Here is a 22,618-nt window from a genome sequence, read left to right as displayed (position 1 = left end):
TCAGTGGATTATTGGTGACCTGTGTATAGTGATCAGGGGATTATTGGTGACCTGTGTATAATGATCAGTGGATTATTGGTGACCTGTGTATAGTGATCAGTGGATTATTGGTGACCTGTGTATAGTGATCAGTGGATTATTGGTGACCTGTGTATAGTGATCAGGGGATTATTGGTGACCTATGTATAGTAATCAGTGGCTTATTGGTGACCTGTGTATAGTTATCAGTAGATTATTGGTGACCTGTGTATAGTGATCAGTGGATTATTGGTGACCTGTGTATAGTGATCAGGGGATTATTGGTGACCTATGTATAGTGATCAGGGGATTATTGGTGACCTGTGTATAGTGATCAGGGGATTATTAGTGACCTGTGTATAGTGATCAGTGGATTATTGGTGACCTGTGTATAGTGATCAGGGGATTATTAGTGACCTGTGTATAGTGATCAGTGGATTATTGGTGACCTGTGTATAGTGATCAGGGGATTATTGGTGACCTGTGTATAGTGATCAGGGGATTATTGGTGACCTGTGTATAGTGATCAGGGGATTATTGGTGACCTGTGTATAGTGATCAGGGGATTATTGGTGACCTGTGTATAGTGATCAGGGGATTATTGGTGACCTGTGTATAGTGATCAGGGGATTATTGGTGACCTGTGTATAGTGATCAGTGGATTATTGGTGACCTGTGTATAGTGATCAGGGGATTATTAGTGACCTGTGTATAGTGATCAGTGGATTATTGGTGACCTGTGTATAGTGATCAGGGGATTATTGGTGACCTGTGTATAGTGATCAGGGGATTATTGGTGACCTGTGTATAGTGATCAGGGGATTATTGGTGACCTGTGTATAGTGATCAGGGGATTATTGGTGACCTGTGTATAGTGATCAGTGGATTATTGGTGACCTGTGTATAGTGATCAGGGTATTATTGGTGACCTGTGTATAGTGATCAGTGGATTTTTGGTGACCTGTGTATACTGATCAGTGAGGCATTACTTAACTTCTTTGCCTCTCTCTAATCAGTGGGCAGCTAGGCCATTTATCTCTATCACTTTCTTTAGTTGCTGACACAGATACAAATTTGTTTTATGGACGAGGTTCCCTCCTCAGCCAGTCACTGTGGTCTGTCTCTCTCTTGTTCTCTAAGTCTCTCTCTGTCTCTCTTTTTCTGTATATGTGTGTGTCTCTTTTATTTTTTCTTCTGTGTGTGTGTCTCTTGTTCTCTGTGTGTGTGTGTTGCTCTCTTTTGCTACCTGTGTCGTGCTGCTTCTTTGTGTTTCTCTTCCAAGCATGTTGCATAGTGAAAATAAAGAAAACAGAAAAGTGCTGGTTGAATGAAATTATAAAATATAACTTAAAAATTGAAAAATATATTTTACATTTATTTATATGAAACAATTAAAATCATTTAAAAGTATCAAGTAAAAATAACAACACAGAAAAATCACAATATTGGCAAGTTTAAACCACATAGGCAGTAATGAAAAAACAAAACTGTTCCAGGTGGTGATTAACTGTTGTTATTAGAACATTGCTGTGAGTACAGATAGTTAAACCCACAGATATCCAAAATCCTTCCAATATTTAATGATAATTTAATCAATAGATATCCAGACTGGAAGAAGATTGATATTGGTTCAACAGAAAGCGTTATCCATGGATATTCCATATAAAGATTAGGCTCCACACATGCTGAGGCAAATTAAACAGTTCATCTGATTTGAAAGTTAAACTACAAACCTCAGTAGGACCTTGGATTTAGATGAATTAACGGTATATTGAGCACCTCTTTTTCCAAGCATAGGTGTAAAAAAACAACAAAGTTCAGCCGTCCATATTAGGGAATAATCCCATTAGTATTTGGGAGTACACAAACAGTCCATTAGTCAACGATTAAGAAGCCAAAAAACCCACTGTCCACAGCATGTTGTTTGTTGTACTTTAAATTCAAATAATGATCTCACTTGTGTGAAGCTGAAAAAGTCCTGTAGTAGTTTGGTATTTTCCTTTAATTATGAAACAAGATGGAGTCTATCATTGATTTCTATGTGTCTCTTTATGAACAGATACTAAGTCTAAGTCTGTGATGTTTCATCACATTATTTACTTGTCTTGTTTTCCCTAAACCTAGTACAGTGGACTATGTCCTTCAACTAGGCTCAGACAATGGTTATTTACCAACTTAAGGTAATGTTGGTTTTACAACAGAGTATTTGTGTGACCTTAAATATTTGTTGTAATGTTTGTTGTTAAGCAATATATGGATGTAATTGCTCAGTTTGCAAACTTAGCTGTTTTACTCAGAATGATACTGTCATCAACTGCCCATAATGCATCAGCATTCACTTTAGTGTAAGGAAAAGCATTATATAACATGGCATAGTTCAGACCTTCTTTAGACCTCGCTGGTGAGTCAGGAAGGCTGTGCCAGATCTCCTCCATCAGAGTATTCTAGGATGCATGATTCAACTTGAATGTGGGGTCTCCATGCTGAAAATCCAGGGAATTACGTGTGTGTCTAACAACCTATCAAAGCTAAGTATTTTAATTGTCATATTAATTATTAAATGTTTTTCTTATACATAGTTTGTGAGTGTATCTGTTAGGAACCCCCCTAGCTGATACTGCACAACCTGGAGTCTGCTCTGCCAGTCAGGTGTTCACTGGAGCCCCAAGTGGTGGGGACAGACTTGGCCGCAGACTGACAGAGGGTCGTGAAGTGCGTACCGGCTGGGGAGAACCCAGGAAAGTGGAGTGAGGTCCAGGCACGGGTCAAGGGCCGGCAGCAGACGGCAAATCCAATAAACCAAGTGAAGATCAAGGGTCACGGGCAAACAGGAAGGTCGGTAAACACGCCAGAGGTCGGGGTCACAAGAAACACAGGCAGGGTCCAAATCCAGGCAAGGGGTCATACACGGGCCATCCAACAGAATATACAACGGACAGGAACAAGGCACAGAGCAGGTCAGCAGACTGGCCACAGAAGCTATAAACGGCAGTGAGGCAGCAGACTGCCTTAAGTGCACAGATGGACCAATCAGGGCTTGCCCCTGGATTGTGCACACTTGCAGGCTAATTGTCTGCCATAAAGAAAACCAATCAGGGCTTGGCCCTGACATACACACTTGCAGGCTAATGCCTGCTAATTCAGCCCACAGGCTGAATCTAATGATTACATAATGCGCTTGCGCGCCCGGCTTCCTATACTGCCGGGGCGCCGCGCTGCAGAAGCGTCCGACCGTCGGTCGGGAGTTGGGCGGAAATGACGTCCCGATCGTCATGGTGACGGCCGGCACTCTGGGGAGCACAGTAAGCGAGCCGCTGCAGTTGTGAGTACCGCCACGGCTCGTGACCGTATCATTCTTTCTTTGTGCTAGTATTTCATGATTGTAATCTTCAAAACTGATACAAATGGTGCTGTGAACAGGATTACTTTCGTGAAATCTGCGTAGAGGGCATGTTTAATAACTGTGCATTGTGTTTGTCTGAATAATGGTGATTTGTAGCATTGTTATGAACTGTGTTGCCATCATTATTGCACTTATAAAGTGACTGTGTTGTGAGAAAACAGATTTGTGCTGAAATGTATTGATTTTGTTCTTTAACTGTAGAAGTGTATGTAGTATATAGATAAAGAATATGTTTGTTTGTTTTTATTCAGCATATACTTTGTTTTTGTGACTTTGTTCTTTAACTATTGAAGTGTTGTGTAGTTAAAGAATATGGGTGTCAAGAAAATGTTTAAAAATCTTAGAAATAGGTTGTTAGGGGGGAAAGGAGGAGATTGCCAGACCACTGCCTACGTGGATCAGAGCTAACTCATGGTCCAGTACTGCGCAAGAGTTGTTGAAGTATCAAACCCCGATTAATATTATCTAATGTCCTTAAGCAAGTACAGGACTTAGATTTGAGCATGTATAAGCGCATGGAGCAGAAGGCCGCAGCATCAGTGGCGTGGGTGTTTCTGGAGGCGTTTCATGAAGTTACACAGCAACAGGAGGCAGTTGAAACCGAGCTGCGAGCATCGCAGGATCAACTACTTATGTTAAAAGCATGTTTAAGATCAACAGAGTGTAGAGAAAAAAGTAAAGAAATCATATGCAAAATATGTACTTGATGTTGAAAAGATGCTAGATGAAAATGACCCACCTATTGTTTGCCCAAAAGCATGTACAATGATTAATAGGCAAGCTATTGAGAAGGTAGAAGAGATAACACAGACTAGCAGGGGGGAAGGTTTGCATGTATTATCAGATTGTGATGCCAATTCAAAGAGCACTAGACATGCACAATCACTGTCACACCAAATGATAAAAGAAACACAAAATTACAAAACAGGAGAGTTGAGTAACCTGTTGGCAAAGTTCAAGCAACTGATACAAGTCCAGATACAATGAGGACCACAATAACGATTGGAACAGGACATGTTACATAGTTACATAATTGATGAGGTTGAAAAAACACACCAGTCCATCAAGCTCAACCTATTTGGGATCTCCTGCGATCCCTCACTTATATTTGAAATTGACCCAGAGTAAGCAACCGCCAATCTGTTTCAATTGTGAAAATCTTCCAGACCCAATGTTGCAGTCCTATTTTTACCCTATATCCACTACTATCCTTCATTTTAATTAACGGTCATATCTCTGAATACACTTTTCCGGTAAAAATTTGTCTATCCCTTTTGTAAACATATCTATTGAATCTGCCATCACAACTTCCCTGGCAGTGAATTCCATATTTTGACTGCCCTTACTGTAAAGAACCCCTTCCTTTGCTGGTTGTGAAATTTGCTCTCCTCTAACCATAGGGGGTGACCGCGTGTCCTATGTATAGTCCTTGGGGTAAAAAGTTCCCATGAATGTTCTCTGTATTGACCTTTTAATGCATTTGTACATAGTAATCATATCTCCTCTTAGACGCCTCTTTTCTAAAGTAAACATGACTAAACTGGCTAACCTTTCCTCATAACTTAATGACTCCATACCCTTTATCAATTTTGTCGCCCTTCTCTGAACCCTTTCCAGTTCCAAATTTATCTTTTTTTATAGAGTGGTGCCCAGAACTGTACTGCATATTCAAGATGAGGTCTTACCTACGATTTATACAGTGGCAAAATTACACTGTTTTCCCTTGCATCTATGCCCCTTTTTATGCATGTCAATACTTTATTTGTCTTTGCAGCTGCTGCTTGACATTGAGCACTATTGCTAAGTCTACTGTCTACGAGCACTCCCAAATCCTTTTCCATTATAGATTCTCCTAAATTATTTCCATTTAATTTATACTTTGCTTTCTTGTTTTTGATCCCTGAATGCATTACCTTACATTTATCTATGTTAAACCTCATATTCCATTTGGCCGCCCAATCCTCCAGTTTATTTAAATCCCTCTGTAGAGAAGCTACATCTTGCTGTGATTTTATTACCTTACAGAGTTTAGTGTCATCTGCAAAAATATAAACTTTACTCTCTAAACCATCACCAAGGTCATTAATAAATATTGAAAAGGAGTGGTCCCAGCACAGAACCTTGAGGTACTCCACTTAAGACTTTTCACCAATTAGAAAATATTCCATTTTTCACAACTCTCTGTTTCCTATTCTCTAACTTGTTTTCGATCCAAGTACAAATGTTGTTTCCTAGACCCAGTTCCCTTGTTTTGTAAACCAACCTCTTGTGTGGCACTGTATCAAAGGCCTTTGCTAAATCTAAGTAGACCACATCTACTGTGCTGCCCTGATCTAAGTTCCCACTAACTTCCTTGTAGAAACGAATTAGATTAGATGGACATGACCTATTCCTCACAAATACATGCTGATTCCAACTAATAATCGTATTGCGCACCAAGTAATCCTGAATACTATCCCTTAATATACCATCCAGTAGTTTCCCCGCTATTGATGTCAGGCTTACAAGTCTATAATTCCCTGGTTGTGATCTCGTTCCCTTTTTAAACAATGGCACCACATCTGCTATTCGCCAGTCCTTTGGTACTGAGCCTGATGAGATTGAATCTATGAAATTTAAGAATAGCGGTCTAGCTATTTCTGAGTTTAGCTCCATAAGAACCCTTGGGTGTATACCATCTGGACCTGGAGCTTTATTTATTTTAATATTCTTCAGTCGCCTTTGGACTTCTTCCTCTGTCAGTGAAGTATTAATTAATGGTACAGTTGCATTTCCATTTTTTTGTATTATTCCTATCATTTGTTCCTCTAGTAAATACTGAAGAAAAGAAAGTGTTTAATATCTCTGCTTTTTCCTTAGTATCATTTATCAATTCACCCATCTCACTTCTTAGGGTTCCTATATTATCTTTTTTTAATCCTTTTGCCATTTATATACGTTAAATCTTTTTGGGGTTTGTCTTACTTTCTTTTGCAACTTGTTTTTCATTTTATAATTTAGCAAAACTAATTTACTTTTTGCATATTTTATTACATTCCTTTGTACCTACTGAAGCACTCCTCAGACCCTTCAGACTTAACCAATTTAAATGCACGCTTCTTCCTTTGCATCGCTTTCCTTACCTTTTTATTTAGCCACATTGGTTTAAACTTAATTCTTTCACATTTATTTCCCATAGGAATGAACTTGTACGTATATGTTTCCAACAACATTTATAACTTTTCTTCCGTATTTTTTCCTTCAAAAACTTTGTCCCAGTCTATGCACTTTATAGACTGCTTTAGCATATTGAAATTTGCCTTTCTAAGGTTTAAAGTCCTAGTTGATCCCTTATACCGTTGCTTCTGGAAACTAGTTTCAAATGAGACCATATTATGATCACTGTTTCCCAAGTGTTCCCTTACTTGAATATTTTATTTTACGTCTACATTGTTTGTTATTACTAGGTCCAGTATAGTCCGGTTTCTAGTTGGTTCCTCTACTAATTGGGACATGTAATGGTCTTTTAGTGTGCTCAGAAACCTATTTTCCCTAGCTGTACCGCAGGTTTCAGTACTCCAATCAATGTCAGAATAATTAAAATCCCTTATAATTAAAACTTAACCTAGTTGTGTAGCCTTTTCAATTTGCTGTAGAAGTTGGGCTTCCTCAATCATACTAATATCTGGCGGTTTATAGCATATCCCTATCAGCAATTTCTCTGAACTTTTTCCTCCGCTGGATATTTTCACCCACAATGCCTCTATATTATCACCAATATTCACGTAAATAACTTCCTGAATAATTGGTTTTAACTCTGGCTTAATATAAAGACATACTCCTCCTCCCCTTTTATTTACCCTATCCCTCCTGAAGAGAGAATAGCCTTCCAAGTTGACTGCCCACTTATAATATCATACATAATATCATTCATTGCTACTAGTTTTAACTCCCCCATTTTACCTGTCAGGCTTCATGCATTTGCAAGCATACACTTAAGTCTATTGCCTCACTTAGGTATTTCTTTTTGCTTTAAAATGGGCCTCTCCTTATCGGCTTTGTTTCCCTTTCCCCGCTCTCCACCATCTTGACTCTTATTATATTCCTACCTGCTACTCTTCTGTGTATTCCATAAATTATTATTATTATTATTATTATTATTATTATTAATTCCGCAGCGCTGTACAGAGAACTCACTCACATCAGTCCCTGCTCCATTGGGGCTCACAATCTAAATTCCCTAACACACGCACAGACTGACAGACACACAGACTGACAGACACACAGACTGACAGACACACAGACTGACAGACACACAGACTGACAGACACACAGACTGACAGACACACAGACTGGGGTCAATTTGTTAGCAGCCAATTAACCTACCAGTATCATTTTTTGGATTGTGGGAGGAAACCGGAGCACCCGGAGGAAACCCACGCAAACACCTCACAGATAAGGCCATGTTCAGGAATTGAACTCATGACCCCAGTGCTGTAAGGCAGAAGTGCTAACCACTTAGCCACCATGCTGCCCAAATAAATACTTGCTTGCCCCTACCCATGAGGCCTAGTTTAAAATCTCCTCCAACCTTCTAACCTTCTTCTGCCCTAGCACAGCAGCCCCCTCCTCATTCAGTTGCAATGTTCAGATAAATATTAAGCCAACCAAGACCACATCTCCTCTAGATAGCCCAACTTATGCTTTCCGCATATGTATGTCGGTATGTACGGGGTAATATGTCTTTCAAAGAGCTGTAGCCACCTTGGGGGAAGCAGAAGGGGAAACGTCGGAGTAAGAAAGATAGAAAAGCAGAGGTGCGGGAACAGAGCCTTTTGGGACCACAACGGAATGGGAGTGAAGAGCATGATCAGTCATTTAACTGATGGGATATTAAATTTCACATTAGAGGTCATCTACCTGCTGACTGGAGTGGTAGATATTGTGTGACATCCTTTATAGAATCTTACAACTTACCTCTCCTGTAGCTCCTGCCATCTTCAGTGGTCCGGCTACTCTTAGGTCTCTGTTATCCTCCAGCTCCCAACACAACGTCATCTTACTGTTTGCTGTAATCTGTCCAAAGCAGGTGATTCATCTATGGGGTCGGCCATAGATAGAGGACACAAATTGGTGACAGGAGCTGCACTTATTAAAGTAATTCTATCGTTTTCAAATAAGCATTGCCCAAGCGATTGTGTTGTATTACCAAGGCACAAAGTAATTTATTTTAGCAGATGCAAAGTTTAACAATTCAATACATGATTATAATACAATACAGCCAATACCAAAAGATAAATACATACCGCTGCATTCGCATGCGCTCGCTGCGCTCCCACGGGTACCAGTGAACAGTATTTCACTCCAGAATACTGTGGTCAGAGTAGACTGAAACCAGTGGGATCACAGCTATGATTATATACATTCAGTGTTACAGAGAGAACAATGTAGATGACGTGGCTTGCTTCTATAGGTCCAGACTTCAGATGGGTCCAGTGTAAACAGGTCATAGGTTAGTTCAAACAACCCCCTCAAAGGCTGAGGGTCAACATTCCAGATGATTCTCCCACCCAGAAACCGGTTACAACTAGTCCATTAGCATTTTACAGTTTGGTATCACTCTGACTATTTATTCCATAACATCAATAACTAGAGTATGCAATATGCGATCTCTTCGGCGAATGAACCGGACAGCTGCTGATGAATAGGGGATTAAAATGGTATCAGACATGACACATTTCCTATAACCTGAACCTTAAATAACACTGAAGTGTACATATAATCATTATATATAAACTAATAATAAACTAAATACTATCTGCTCATAAATCACTGTGGAATGGAATCCATATAAATATGAAATATGTATATATAACTAAATGTTGTAGTGCGAGTGTGTGCGTGCGTATGTTACCGTGCGATCGCGTTATGCTACGTGTAGCGTGGCGTACTGAGTGCAATCGCACGATAAAACAATATTAACCAATATACTTTCGTTCATCCAATTATACGACTTCGACATACCCATCTCAGATATTCACTCCACTTTCCTAGGAAACTGTTATATATAGGAAAGATATTGTTGTTAAAAATTACACTTTTGCACAATTAACCCCTAAAAATAACAACTCTGAATTGGCATTTTTTTATTTAAAGAAGATCATTCAGCTGCTGACTGGAGAGGTGCCTGCTGGGAATGGGACATTATACAGTAACACCAGGGGATGTGTCTGGGTGATGACTGTATCATTGTGTGTGTCAGGGTCCTATAAGTTGTGAGGATGTCATTGTCTATTTCTTCATGCAGGAGTGGTAGTATTTAGAAGGACACAAGGCTCTGTACAAGGACGTGATGATGGAGAATCACCAGACCCTCATGTCATGGGGTAAGAGTAGACTATTTTTTATTGTAAAGGAAAAAGCAGTTTTGAGGACTACCGAGATACACACAATAAATCGTATAAAAAATGTATTCTGTAACAATGTGTCTCCTACAGATGGATCCAGTAACAGAAACACCCCAGAGAGATGTCTCCATCCACTTTTTTCACAGGATTGTACAGAGGAAAATCATATTATCCCACAAGACTATCAGGTAGGTAGGGTTTAGGGTCTCACCAAATACCAAAGGGACTTTTCACTATATGATCTGTAGAACAGCTGTGTGTGTTTTATACACTGACATTCTTCTGGTTAATCTCTAATAATTTAATCAGACATTATTAAAGTAGTATTTTATTGCCTTATGGGTAATTTAGGGTGATAACCTGGCTGATATTAAGGCAGAAGATATAAAGGGAGAAGAAGAGACGTATGTGAGGGGTGATCAACAGGAAATCCCTACAGATATCCGCACAGGTGAGTACTACATCAATCTCTTATTCTACACCCTTCTCTGTCTGTACAAACTAATGAGGAATAAGTATCTGCCCAGTGGGGGAGTCAGGAGCCATCAGCCCCTATAAGACTTCTGTTCTCCTCCTCACATCATATCATTGTGAGCTACCAGCCCAGAGATCTGACCAGTCTCCTCCCCTAACACTCTCTAGTGATTCCTATATATCAGTACAATGGACGTCACCGTAGTGATTCAATAACTGAATGAGACCCTGTGTGACATTATCCATGATCCTCCCTGTGCAGTAATAGTAGTAATACTAGTTTTGTATGTGGTTCTCAGTAATGATTACATTCACTTAATGTTATTTGATCCAAGCTGTATACTTGCACTACAACCATACATGTAACATGAGTTATGGGTGTGTGATTTATCTTTAAACTGTGAATTCACAGGTTATTTGCACCTATTCTGACACTACAGCATATTTAACAGTACATTTTTAGATAATGAGCCAAGAGTAAAGTTATTAAGGGAAAAATACATCTTACTGCCCAGAACAGGCAGAGGATATTGGTGAATTCTTCTCCAACTACAAGCTGAGGCTTCTTACTAGCAGAATAATCTGAAACCAGAGGAACCCACACCCTGCTCAGCTACAAATTCTCCCTTACCAGTTATCTTGTCATTGTCTATTGATAATATTCATCCTCGGAGGAGGATATCTGGGGGTAAATGTATCAAGCTGAGAGTTTTCCGGCGGGTTTGAAAAATCAATCATATTCTAGCTATCATTTATTTAGTACCATAAAATGACAGCTAGAATCTGATTGGTTGCTATAGGCAACATCTCCACTTTTCAAACCCACCGGGAAACTCTCAGCTTGATACATTTATCCCTTTATCCCCTGAACTTAGTTTGGCTCACTTTCCTATCAATAAAAACTGAACATTACATGAAGTGGATGTTAATGCTCTCAAAGCAAAAATGTCTCCACTTTGAGGGGATATCTGTAGGGTTAATGGGACACATGGGATTTTTGAAGATGAAATTCCCTGTTTTTCATAAACCATTAGTGCTACAAATAATTGCTATCCACACTATGAATAGTGGGAATAGTGTGGATGAGTTGGAAACCTGTACAGATAGAACAGTATTAGGGTTTTTTTTGCTTGTGAGGATATTTGATGACTTTTTAGCACTTTTACTGCACCAGCTGGGTGGTTTGCCTTGAGACGGCCTTTTGTACCAGCCTGGCATATCCGGTACCTCTGTGGGTATGAAATCATCATGGCAAAGTAAAACTTACTTTTATGATCAATGTATAATACTCAGATGAAAGCCTATTTAGGAACTAGTACCAGTGGGTTCACCGCACCAAAACCGTATCTGAAAGCTGCTTATTGTAGCTTATTCCTGGAGCTCTGTCCCAGCTACTGGGCAATAAACTTCACTCCTCTAACAGCAAGGTAGGGACCAAGCCTGGTGTCTCTCTGCTTTTCAAAGGCTCACAAAGTTGTAAATTTCACAGACTCTAAAAGTTTCAATCATTGGCATGATTCACTGATCAATATCTAGTTCAGTACTGTCCAAGAAGAATTCCCATGTTGGAGGGATGTAGCTTCCTTTTATTCCTGCTCTGGTTCCTGAGGTTTTATGGCTTCAATAGGGCTTGTGCTAGATAGTGCCCACCAGATGGGCAACTAATTTGCAGAGGGACTGTCAACAAGCCCCTTTCACATAAGCAGCAGTACGTCCCCTGCATTGACTTTGGTAAGTCTGAATGGAAAAAAGAGCATAATCTCCCTGATATTTGAGCAGCCCACAATTTAACCTGTTTATAGGTGAATTCATGCTCTTGACAGACAGGCATTAGCAGCAGCACAATATGGCCAATCGCTAGTGAAGGAAGTCCCGCAGAGTTCTGTGGCAGCGGTTGACACTGACTTGGTGTTTCTGGTCGGCTGTGTACCCTGATGAATTTAAGTAATGGTGTCTCCTTTAAAGGACATGAAGCAGAGTCTATCGTTGTCTACGGACCCAACTGGGAACCTTTACGAGCTATGTGCAATAAATCATTAAACACATGTAACATAACCTACAACATGAGGGGATGCCAACCAGGCTTAGCCTTTATTTCTCTTTCATCCCATCTGAGGAACACTACTACCATGGGGAACTCAGGAGTTCCACTGAACCAGGCTGTGCCAGATGACCACTACAAATGGCTGAGCCAACTGGTCTTTTGAGGTCAGGTGAAATAATAACCTGAATCATGTTATAGAGAGGATCTTTGCAACAATAGAGGAGACCATGTACTTGCTGAAGGTGACAGAACTACCCCATCTCACCATTTCCCACCATACTATAAATCAGTGAGGAGAATTATCTTTCACTTGGGCTTCTGTGACTGGATCATCAATCATTAACTTCTGGTATGAATTTATTTAAAGGAAATAGTGCAGGGCACTTATTTATATAATTGCACAAGCACTTATGTTTGATATTGTGTATATGTTGAGATAGGAAATCGTTATTTCTGAGACCAGGGTAGAAAATTTGTTTTTTTCTGTTTTAACCTTTCTAAAGCAAATACCTATGTCTGATGTAGATATCTGATACAATGAGCCTCTGTGGATGGAGGTATTTTGTGTATTGGTATGTGTTTTGTATGGAAGTGTCATTGTTTGGAATTTGTAAGATTGCCAGTTTAAACCTCCAATTAGGCATGGGGAGGAAGTCTGATAGCAGGAATTGCTAACTAAGTTTTGTGATGAAGTGTCAGATGCCTGCTCTGGCCAAAGGCCCAGCAGGAGTTCGTTACTGTGTGGCCTTTGTCGTTCAAACCTTTCTGAACATTGTAGACAGCATGTCATGCAGGACATCACAGCGTTTCTAGAATTTCACAGATAAGTGTAAATACTGTGGGCTTTGCAATACATGTAAATCCATGTTTGTGTAAATAAGTTTTACCCTGATGCTAAAAATAGCCTGTGTCTAAATTGTATAAAAGGCACTAGCTTGTATTGAGAACTTGTTCTTCTGAATTCATCTGACCCGATCACTGGTACCTCTAACCAGTGAGAGCAAATAAACATCTTGCTTCAAAGACCTGCTTGAAAACATCTTCAATATTTCTGTATTCCTGTGACCTGCAGATGAGACCCTAACTCTAATCCGTTCTCCGGCTGTCTCTGAGGTTTGAACCCAAGCTTTTCCAGTACCACCACTCTGCCTGCTACCCTGGAGACCTGGTCAGTGTGATAGGCCAGGGGGGATCCATCCACATCTTCCCTGATCCATAGTAAGAGGTCAGAAGTACCAGCCCAGGTACATCAGCAATGAGATATGCTAGCAGCGTCAGTTACCCCTAAGAAACCCGTTTCTGGACTCCGGTAAGGAGTCCAGTGGTGGCAGCCCCCTCCTACTGCGGCAAGAGGGTGCATTTGGGATAACAAAAGGGAACGGTGGCAAAGTAAGCCCAGATGGTTCCCAGCAACAACAGACAGGGTGGCATAGGCGGTCCATCCTGTCAGCTTCCATTTTAGTTCCTTTCCTGCAGAGCTGGTGACCGTTATTCTGAGACCAATGGACCTCCCTTATTTACAACTGCTTTGAATTTCCTATCAAAATATTTATTAAGTTTTATATATAGTGCAGTTTATATATTGTTCAATGCATTATTTAGTAATTGAGTCTCTACCTCAGTGGAGCTTACAGTCAATGTTCCCTTCCACAGCCATGCACAAACACACACACTAAGGTTAATTGGCTTCTGACACAAGTAACCCATCAGTATTTCTTTGGAATGTGGGTTGAAACTGGAGCACCCGGAGGACAACTACACAAACACGGGGAGAACATACAAACTTCACATAGATAGTGCCCTTGTCAGAATAGAACCCATGACCCCAGCGCTGTGAGGCAGCTGTGCAAACCACTGTCACACCAATGTTACCAGATAGGTGACACTGCGACACCTCATGTCATTACCACAACATGTACAATGATATAAGGTGAGAGCAAGTGATCAACTACTTACAGACACAGGGAGACACCTTCCTGAGAGAGCCAACCATGATGTATGAGTTATCCATCTTTCCTATTGGAACAGCTGGAGGTTATCTTTCTCTTCCCCTCTTCATGCTTTTGTATTAGGATCAATCAGACACTTAATAATTTGTCTATTTGGGTTATTTGTCTATGATTGTTTCACATTTGAATCCTCTCTAGATAACATTCCCTTATTTACTAAGAACACTGGGACATGGACATTACTGCCAAGTTCTATATGGTTATCTATGCAGAGGGGCTCAGAGTTCAAGGTGAGCCCTGGGTCCTCCTAGCCTGAAATGCTGTAATCATCTCCAAGGCATTTAGTCTAATTTACATTGCTGAATTCAGGGGTCTTCCTGCAATATTGATTTCTACTCATGCAGAAAAAACTAAGAATGTTTTCAACCTTATCAAATGGAAGCTTGTCCTCTGCTCACATCCTCTTATTGTGAGTATAGAGAAACGACAGCCTTTCAGATAAGGGCCCATCCACAACAATAGACAGGGCTGACTGTTATCCTGCTTTATTTATCTTGCTTCTTGACCAAAATATTGTATCCTGCACAGAGGACTCCAGATAATGATAAAAATGTCTGTGTGTAATTTGATATTCTGTATTGGTACAAACCTACGTCATGCTCTTAAAACCTAATGAATAATGTATTGACTTAAATGGCTGCTATGTAAGTTATAGAAAAACCCAAATATCACAGGGATTTCATTAGGCCCCATCCACCATAAAGTTGCAGCTTTTGCAGATGACTTGTTCTCTGTTTCTGTGCCAGGCATCTCTATCCACAACCTCATGAAGAATTGTAAAATTCACATTAAATCCAAATCTCAAGCTTTTACATTGCTCGCTCAGACTCTCATGTTTCCTGTGTGTCCTCCTCTTTATACTTCAGTTGGTCCAGGCAGTCAGGGGAATACTTGGGCTCGAAGATATCCCATGACCTCTCCCAACTTTATACTGTAAACCACGTACTCATACTGAGGCAGATCTTCTTATACAGTATCTGCCCACAATGTGATTAAATTGAGACCTTTTCCACAACTTCTTTGCATTTTCCAGATCGTTCCATATTTAGTTCCCTTCTGTTTTTTTTTATTTTATGAGATATTTGATCAACTGAAACATTTTGTGTCTTTTCTCCTAAACAAGAAAATGTTACCCCATCCCCAGTCTTTTCATGTTTCATATATGGGTTCACAGCCTCTTATCTAAGGTATGTTGTGGGACATCTGCAGTTGATGCTTTGCTGGATTGTGTTGAAAAGTGGGAACAAGTTTTTCAGGAGACTTTTTCAGTTAAACAATGGGCAGAGATGTTGACATTAATCCACAATGCCTTCATCAGTAGTAAGGTGGAAGAGGCTGGGTACAAGCTTTATACTGTTGGTTCCATGTTCCTATGGTACTGCGCTTAATGTTTCCTTCTGCTTAGTCACACTGCTTAACTCTTGTGTTCTGGTGTGAAATTTATAATAAATGACAAACAACAGTTGTAAAGAGATAATACAAATGTTTATGATAACACATACATATAAAATGAATAAGTACTTAGCTGCGGAATACAATTTGCTTGTTGAGAAATGTCTTGATCCGAGGAGCCCCGTTGCTTCATCGCACTCAGTGAATTCAGGATAATTTATTGGACACAGCTTTCTCGACAATGTTTTAACTGAAGCTAAAACTACCTGGGTGTGGGCTGTCTAATACAAATCTGAATCCAACCTCCCTCTTCTCCCCTCTGAGACTTGTTAAATCAAGTTCTGTGCTGGACACATAGAAATATCTTTGTACGAACAGGGATCGTTGTATGTATCTTATCTATGATGGGGGGTTTGCATTGTCAGCCTGTTTTTACTGTTTTACAAAAACTTTTGGAACATAAGAAGAGAGATGCCTCCTAGGTTGCTTAGGTTATTGTACACACAACATCTGACCATTACACCTAAGCAATGTATCAGTCACTGTGTGTCTTCTACAGATGGATCCAGTAACAGAAATACCCCAGAGAGATGTCCCCGTCCTCTTTATTCACAGGATTGTACAGAGGAAAATTACAGTATCCCACAGGAGTGTCAGGTAGATGGAATTTATGGTCTCGCAAAATTACCAAAAATGACTTCACTATATGATCTGTAGAAAAGCTGTGTATGTCTAATACACTGATATTATTCTGTTTAACATCAATTAATGAAATAAGACATTATTAAAGTGTAATTTTATTGGGTTTATTGTTATTTAGGTTGATGATCTGAATGATATTAAGGTAGAAAATATAGATGGAGAAGAAGAGATGTATGTGAGGGGTGATCAGCAGTGTAAGGAGGAGGAAATCCCTACAGATATCAGCACTGGTGAGTAATAAACACTTATTACAGAAAACAGTGACACATTCTCCTTGTCCAGACACTACCACAATCACTTGTTCTACACCCATAAAAAGTATCTGCACAGTGGGAGAGTCAGGATTTTTGTTGGGAGTTTTCCGTGGTGCAGTGTAGGTTGGGGTGGTGATGTGGTGTTTCTGTTGCTGTGTAGATGTACTAATATTGGAATTTGGCTCATCTTGATGGTACTCTCGTTAGTTCGGTGGGTTGGTGTTCTTGGGTGTGTTTCTTGAGTTGGGACCGATGTTTGTTCAGGTCATAGAACATTTGCTTTGGTTATGTGATGAGATGGATGGTATTACTCATGATCCTCCCCGTGCAGTAGTACATGTGGCATTCCCCATTATCATCTTTGTGTAATAATTCCTGAATGTTTTACTCACAGTATGTGTAACACTGCAATACTAAAGCAGGTTATTTCCCGCATATATTTCATCACAACAAACACTTCACGCAATCTCTACCTTCTTGGACTCGCAGAACTATAATCACACACCCATCATTGTACCATAGCTCCCCTCATATCTCTGTGGTTGGTGCTTTGTACTGTTGCTCATCTTCTGACCTGTCTCTATATCCTGCTCTGCCCTTTTGATTTTTTTACACTTTCTGCTGTTGCCCATCTGTGCCCTGCTCCATTCTCCTACTCGGTCCTAATGCTCTCCTCCGATCTGTGCCTTCATCATTATGTGTTGCTATTTCCTACTGTGCTGTATTGCTCTGTCAAGCTGCTCTCCTTCCCTCTCAGTACCTGTCTACATAGAGGCTTCAGCTTAAATTAGTGACATTAATCTGCCCTCGTGTCTATGCTGCCTGATGTTGATCAGAGGGACATATAGAGACTGCTTCACTCGTTTTGCTAACTATATGTCCACTTGGTGAACTTTCAGTAGTCTAGACCAATGGATAGGATGTGGTGTTAATTTAGGCCATATCTACTAGAGTATCAAAGCTTCAACGTTTGTGTGTGGGCAGTGTCTGTATGAGCATTGTAGTTGGACAATGTCACTGGCTAATGAGGTTCCCTGTCCTTTGATACGGGCTGGTCCGTGTGTGTGCTTGGGAAATATTACACACCAAACTGCATTTTTGCATTGTCATATGTGACTGTGTAATCTGTATGTCCCTGTGGCTGGGTCTATGCAATCTGTATGTCCCTGTGGCTGGGTCTATGCAATCTGTATGTCCCTGTGGCTGGGTCTATGCAATCTGTATGTCCCTGTGGCTGGGTCTATGCAATCTGTATGTCCCTGTGGCTGGGTCTATGCAATCTGTATGTCCCTGTGGCTGGGTCTATGCAATCTGTATGTCCCTGTGGCTGGGTCTATGCAATCTGTATGTCCCTGTGGCTGGGTCTATGCAATCTGCATGTCCCTGTGGCTGGGTCTATGCAATCTGCATGTCCCTGTGGCTGGGTCTATGCAATCTGTATGTCCCTGTGGCTGGGTCTATGCAATCTGCATGTCCCTGTGGCTGGGTCTATGCAATCTGTATGTCCCTGTGGCTGGGTCTATGCAATCTGTATGTCCCTGTGGCTGGGTCTATGCAATCTGCATGTCCCTGTGGCTGGGTCTATGCAATCTGCATGTCCCTGTGGCTGGGTCTATGCAATCTGTATGTCCCTGTGGCTGGGTCTATGCAATCTGCATGTCCCTGTGGCTGGGTCTATGCAATCTGTATGTCCCTGTGGCTGGGTCTATGCAATTTGCATGTCCCTGTGGCTGGGTCTATGCAATCTGTATGTCCCTGTGGCTGGGTCTATGCAATCTGCATGTCCCTGTGGCTGGGTCTATGCAATGTGCTTTGTAATGTGTTATATTTTAAGCCAATGTTTTATCTGTATAATTGCTGTATGTTGTGACAAGATGGGTCTGACAGTTATCATCTCCCCATCTGTCATTTTAAACACTTAGGATGATAAGATGCTTGTGTTTAGTTGAACATTGGGTTGTTTTAATGTATTACCCTCATTTGTTACACAATCTAACTATGGATAAAACCTATCATGATGGGTCTAAGTTAATCCTTACTATTTTTAAATAAAGCCAGGTGGTTTACATGTATTCATCTGAACATCATATCAGATTACAACATGGATGTACTGTTTCCTGATCAAGGCATCACCCCACCTCTTACAAACAAGAAGCCAGCAGCCTCTGGAGCCCCTCTGACATCACAAATGCCTAGAAGGGGATAAAACAGGGAGGCTCTGTTACCTAACCAGGATAAGGTTAGTCAGCAACTAGTTGAGTAGTTATTGTTCTACCTGGAAATGTGTCAGACTCCTAGGCTCCAAAACAGTAGGAGGGAAAACCATGAGGGGATGACGGCTCTCTCCTCCCATCTCCAGCCCCTTAGGGGGTGAGCTTTCCAGTGTGGGAAATTTTCTCCCTTTAAAAAGACCTGCAGGAGAGACTTCAGTGTGTGTCAATTCCTTCTAAATGCTTTTGGTGTTGGAGTCGCAGGTCCTCAGTGTGCTGAGGATTTCTGCCTGGGAGTATTGTGATAGTTTGGATTACAAGCTTTTCTTGGACTTGCAGATTTGTTTGCTCTGTCTGATTTAATTATCACGAACATCATCATTTCCCTATAACTTGGACTAGTAAAGAAATCCCATTTTCTTTATTGATGATTTGGGGTTATTGAACACTGGGGTGTCACTGGGTGATGGCTGAAGTTTGGTGAGCACTGGATGTTATTTAAAGTATTGTTTGATAAGCTATTGTTTGCAGTTATCTGTAATAAAGGTACAGTTGTATCCACACCTTTTCTTTGCCTGTGTGATCCTGAACCCCTAGATACCAGGATTTTCCTCTGGGTTCCTACACTAACATCCTGCTATCATCACATTTTTACATTTAGATTTCTAAAGAAGTGTTCTTGTTTGCAAGTAGAAATTAAACAATTGAACATTTTGAACTCACTAAATGTATGAAAATTTGCTACTCAATGTCTAATTTACATACATCTACTTTATTTGCAGCAGATGGGCGCAAAAGCCGGAATACTTCAGAGGGATATCTCGTTTTGTCTCCAGGATATAAAATAGAAGATAACATCATAAAAGATTTTCCAGGAGGAAAACCCATTACTCCAAATATAGATCAATTACTTAACAGTGCACATATATCATCTGATCCCTCTAATTATGAGGCATGTTTTGTTATTAACTCAGATATTTCTATACCTAATACAACTCATAGTGGTGATACAATATTTCCATGTTCTGAATGTGGGAAATGTTTTACATATAAATCAGTTCTGGATTCACATCAGAGAATTCACACAGGTGAGAAACCATTTCCATGTTCTGAGTGTGGGAAATGTTTTACAAAGAAATCAGGTCTGGTTTCACATCTGAGAATTCACACAGGTGAGAAACCATTTCCATGTTCTGAGTGTGGGAAATGTTTTACAAAGAAATCAGGTCTGGATTCACATCAGAGAATTCACACAGGTGAGAAACCATTTCCATGTTCTGAGTGTGGGAAATGTTTTACAAAGAAATCAGGTCTGGTTTCACATCTGAAAATTCACACAGGTGAGAAACCATTTCCATGTTCTGAGTGTGGGAAATGCTTTCGAGAGAACACAGATCTTGTTAAACATCAGAAAATTCACACAGGTGAGAAACCATTTCCATGTTCTGAGTGTGGGAAATGCTTTCGAGAGAGCACAGATCTTGTTAAACATAAGAGAATTCACACAGGTGAGAAGCCATTTTCATGTTTTAATTGTGGGAAATGTTTTACAAACAAATTTGTTCTGGTTTCACATCAGAAAATTCACACAGGTGAGAGTCCATTTCCATGTTCTGAGTGTGGGAAATGTTTTACAAACAAATCAGGTCTGGTTTCACATCAGAAAATTCACACAGGTGAGAAACCATTTCCATGTTCTGAGTGTGGGAAATGTTATACAAAGAAATCAGGTCTGGTTCAACATCAGAGAATTCACACAGGTGAGATGCCCTTTTCATGTTCTAATTGTGGGAAATGTTTTACACGGAAATCGGCTCTGGTTTCACATCAGAGAAGTCACACAGGTGAGAAACCATTCCCATGTTCTGAGTGTGGGAAATGCTTTACAGATAAATCCAATCTTGTTAAACATCAGAGAACTCATACAGGTGAGAAACCATTTCCATGTTCTGAGTGTGGGAAATGCTTTCGAGAGAGCACAGATCTTGTTAAACATCAGAAAATTCACACAGGTGAGAAACCATTTTCATGTTCTAATTGTGGGAAATGTTTTACAAAGAAATCCGGTCTGGTTTCACATCAGAGAATTCACACAGGTGAGAAACCATTCACATGTTCTGAGTGTGGGAAATGCTTTACAGATAAATCCAATCTTGTTAAACATCAGAGAACTCATACAGGTGAGAAACCATTTCCATGTTCTGAGTGTGGGAAATGCTTTCGAGAGAGCACAGATCTAGTTAAACATCAGAAAATTCACACAGGTGAGAAAAACAGTCCCATGTTCTGAGTGTGGAAATAATTTTACACACAATCTCTCCTAAAACATCAGATAATAGACTCATAAGAAAAGCAATTTCCATGAGATGATAGATATGAAACAGGTTGCAAGAATACTATAAACATTGTAAAAGTAGTGCCTTTTATAATTGTAAATGATGCATGTTCCTACATACACCCGCCCTCTTTTACCGCTCGGAAATTTATTCCCTTGCATCACTTCTTTCTTCTGCCTCTCAGTCTCCCAGCCCCCCCCAATGTTCCCCATCTCCACTCCTCTCCCACATGTTGCTCTCCTTCATCCCATCCCTTGCCCACTGACAGGTCACCTCCTAGTTCTGTTTCTCATCCAATTCCAACCCTCTCTCCCTTTAATGCACCTCGCTCAATATTATACACACCCTTTCAGTCCAGCAACCTCGTCGACATCTCCTCTCTTCTATCCTGTCGTTTCTGGAATGCCAAGTCAGTCTGTAACAAAGTGGCCTATATCTATGATCTCTTTTTCTCTAGATCCTCAACTTCTCTCCCTCTCCTTCTCCCTTGGTCTCTCTCTCTCAATGCACCGCCTCTCTCTCCTACCGCAGTGGCCACTCCCTTGATCTGGTTTAGCACCTCAGTACTGTCTCTGACGTCATCAATTCACCTTTCCCTCACTGACCACCATCTCTTCCCTTAGCATCTTTCCACCTTTCTCACCTTCCCCATCCTCTAAGGCTACTCTCGCAGGCGTAACCTTGACACTATTGATCCTACCACGTTCTCATTCCTGGACTCACTACTCTCTCTAATCACCACTCTTTCTTGCCCTGATGAGTCTGCCACCATCTATAATCACACCCTTATCACTGCACTTGACTCACCACAGTTGTCACCATCAAGCTTCTTCGGTCCCTGCCTTAAACATATCACTCCAAACCTACCTGCTGTCTTCAAAGATACTCCCATAGTGCAGAACAAATTAGTCACGCACTCATGCTGATTTCCTTTGCTTCAAGTTCATACTCGCCTCTTACAGTTCGGCTCTATCACTCACTAAGCAATACTTCTTTAAGGCTCCTATTTCCTGCCAATCCTTCAACCCTTCTAGCCTTTCTCCCACTCCCATCCTTACTCTCTGCTGTAAACTTTGCTACCAACTTCACCTCCAAAATTGAGTCAATACGTCATGACATCTCCCAGCAGAGCCTTCTTGCCCCACCTGGTCCCACTCTCCTCTGTGGACACTATCTCCATCCCCTCCTCCCCATTGTCACTCCCTCTTCTTAGCCAACCCCCCTTATATTTCTTTGCTCAGGTATCTGCAGATGAAGTTCGCACCCTTCTCTCCTCTTCACCTGCCCACAGGACCCCATCCCTCACATCTTCCCCACTCCCTCTCTCTTCAGGCCTGCTTCCACCTTACCCACCTCCTCAACCTATTTCTCCTCTTTCAAACATGCTTTC

At 40.7% G+C, this 22,618-nt stretch overlaps 2 protein-coding genes across 3 annotated transcripts in view; one reads left to right on the top strand and one right to left on the bottom strand.

Annotated features, from left to right (window-relative positions):
* Nucleotides 1–22,618, bottom strand: part of LOC142159791 (uncharacterized) — a 1,176,369-nt gene that overhangs the window by 299,333 nt on the left and 854,418 nt on the right. The gene's annotated exons all lie outside the window — the stretch shown is intronic.
* Nucleotides 1–22,618, top strand: part of LOC142160638 (uncharacterized) — a 97,750-nt gene that overhangs the window by 33,468 nt on the left and 41,664 nt on the right. Inside the window, 4 exon segments of the mRNA XM_075215501.1 lie at nucleotides 10,159–10,258; nucleotides 16,286–16,383; nucleotides 16,547–16,658; nucleotides 19,675–21,175. Coding sequence (XP_075071602.1) covers nucleotides 10,159–10,258; nucleotides 16,286–16,383; nucleotides 16,547–16,658; nucleotides 19,675–21,175 — 1,811 coding nt within the window.

The sequence above is a fragment of the Mixophyes fleayi genome, chromosome 6 (assembly GCF_038048845.1).
Source record: "Mixophyes fleayi isolate aMixFle1 chromosome 6, aMixFle1.hap1, whole genome shotgun sequence".
In the NCBI taxonomy this organism is placed as follows: domain Eukaryota; kingdom Metazoa; phylum Chordata; class Amphibia; order Anura; family Limnodynastidae; genus Mixophyes; species Mixophyes fleayi.
Note: the sequence above shows the minus strand (reverse complement) of the source record. Positions and strands in the feature narration are given on the sequence as shown.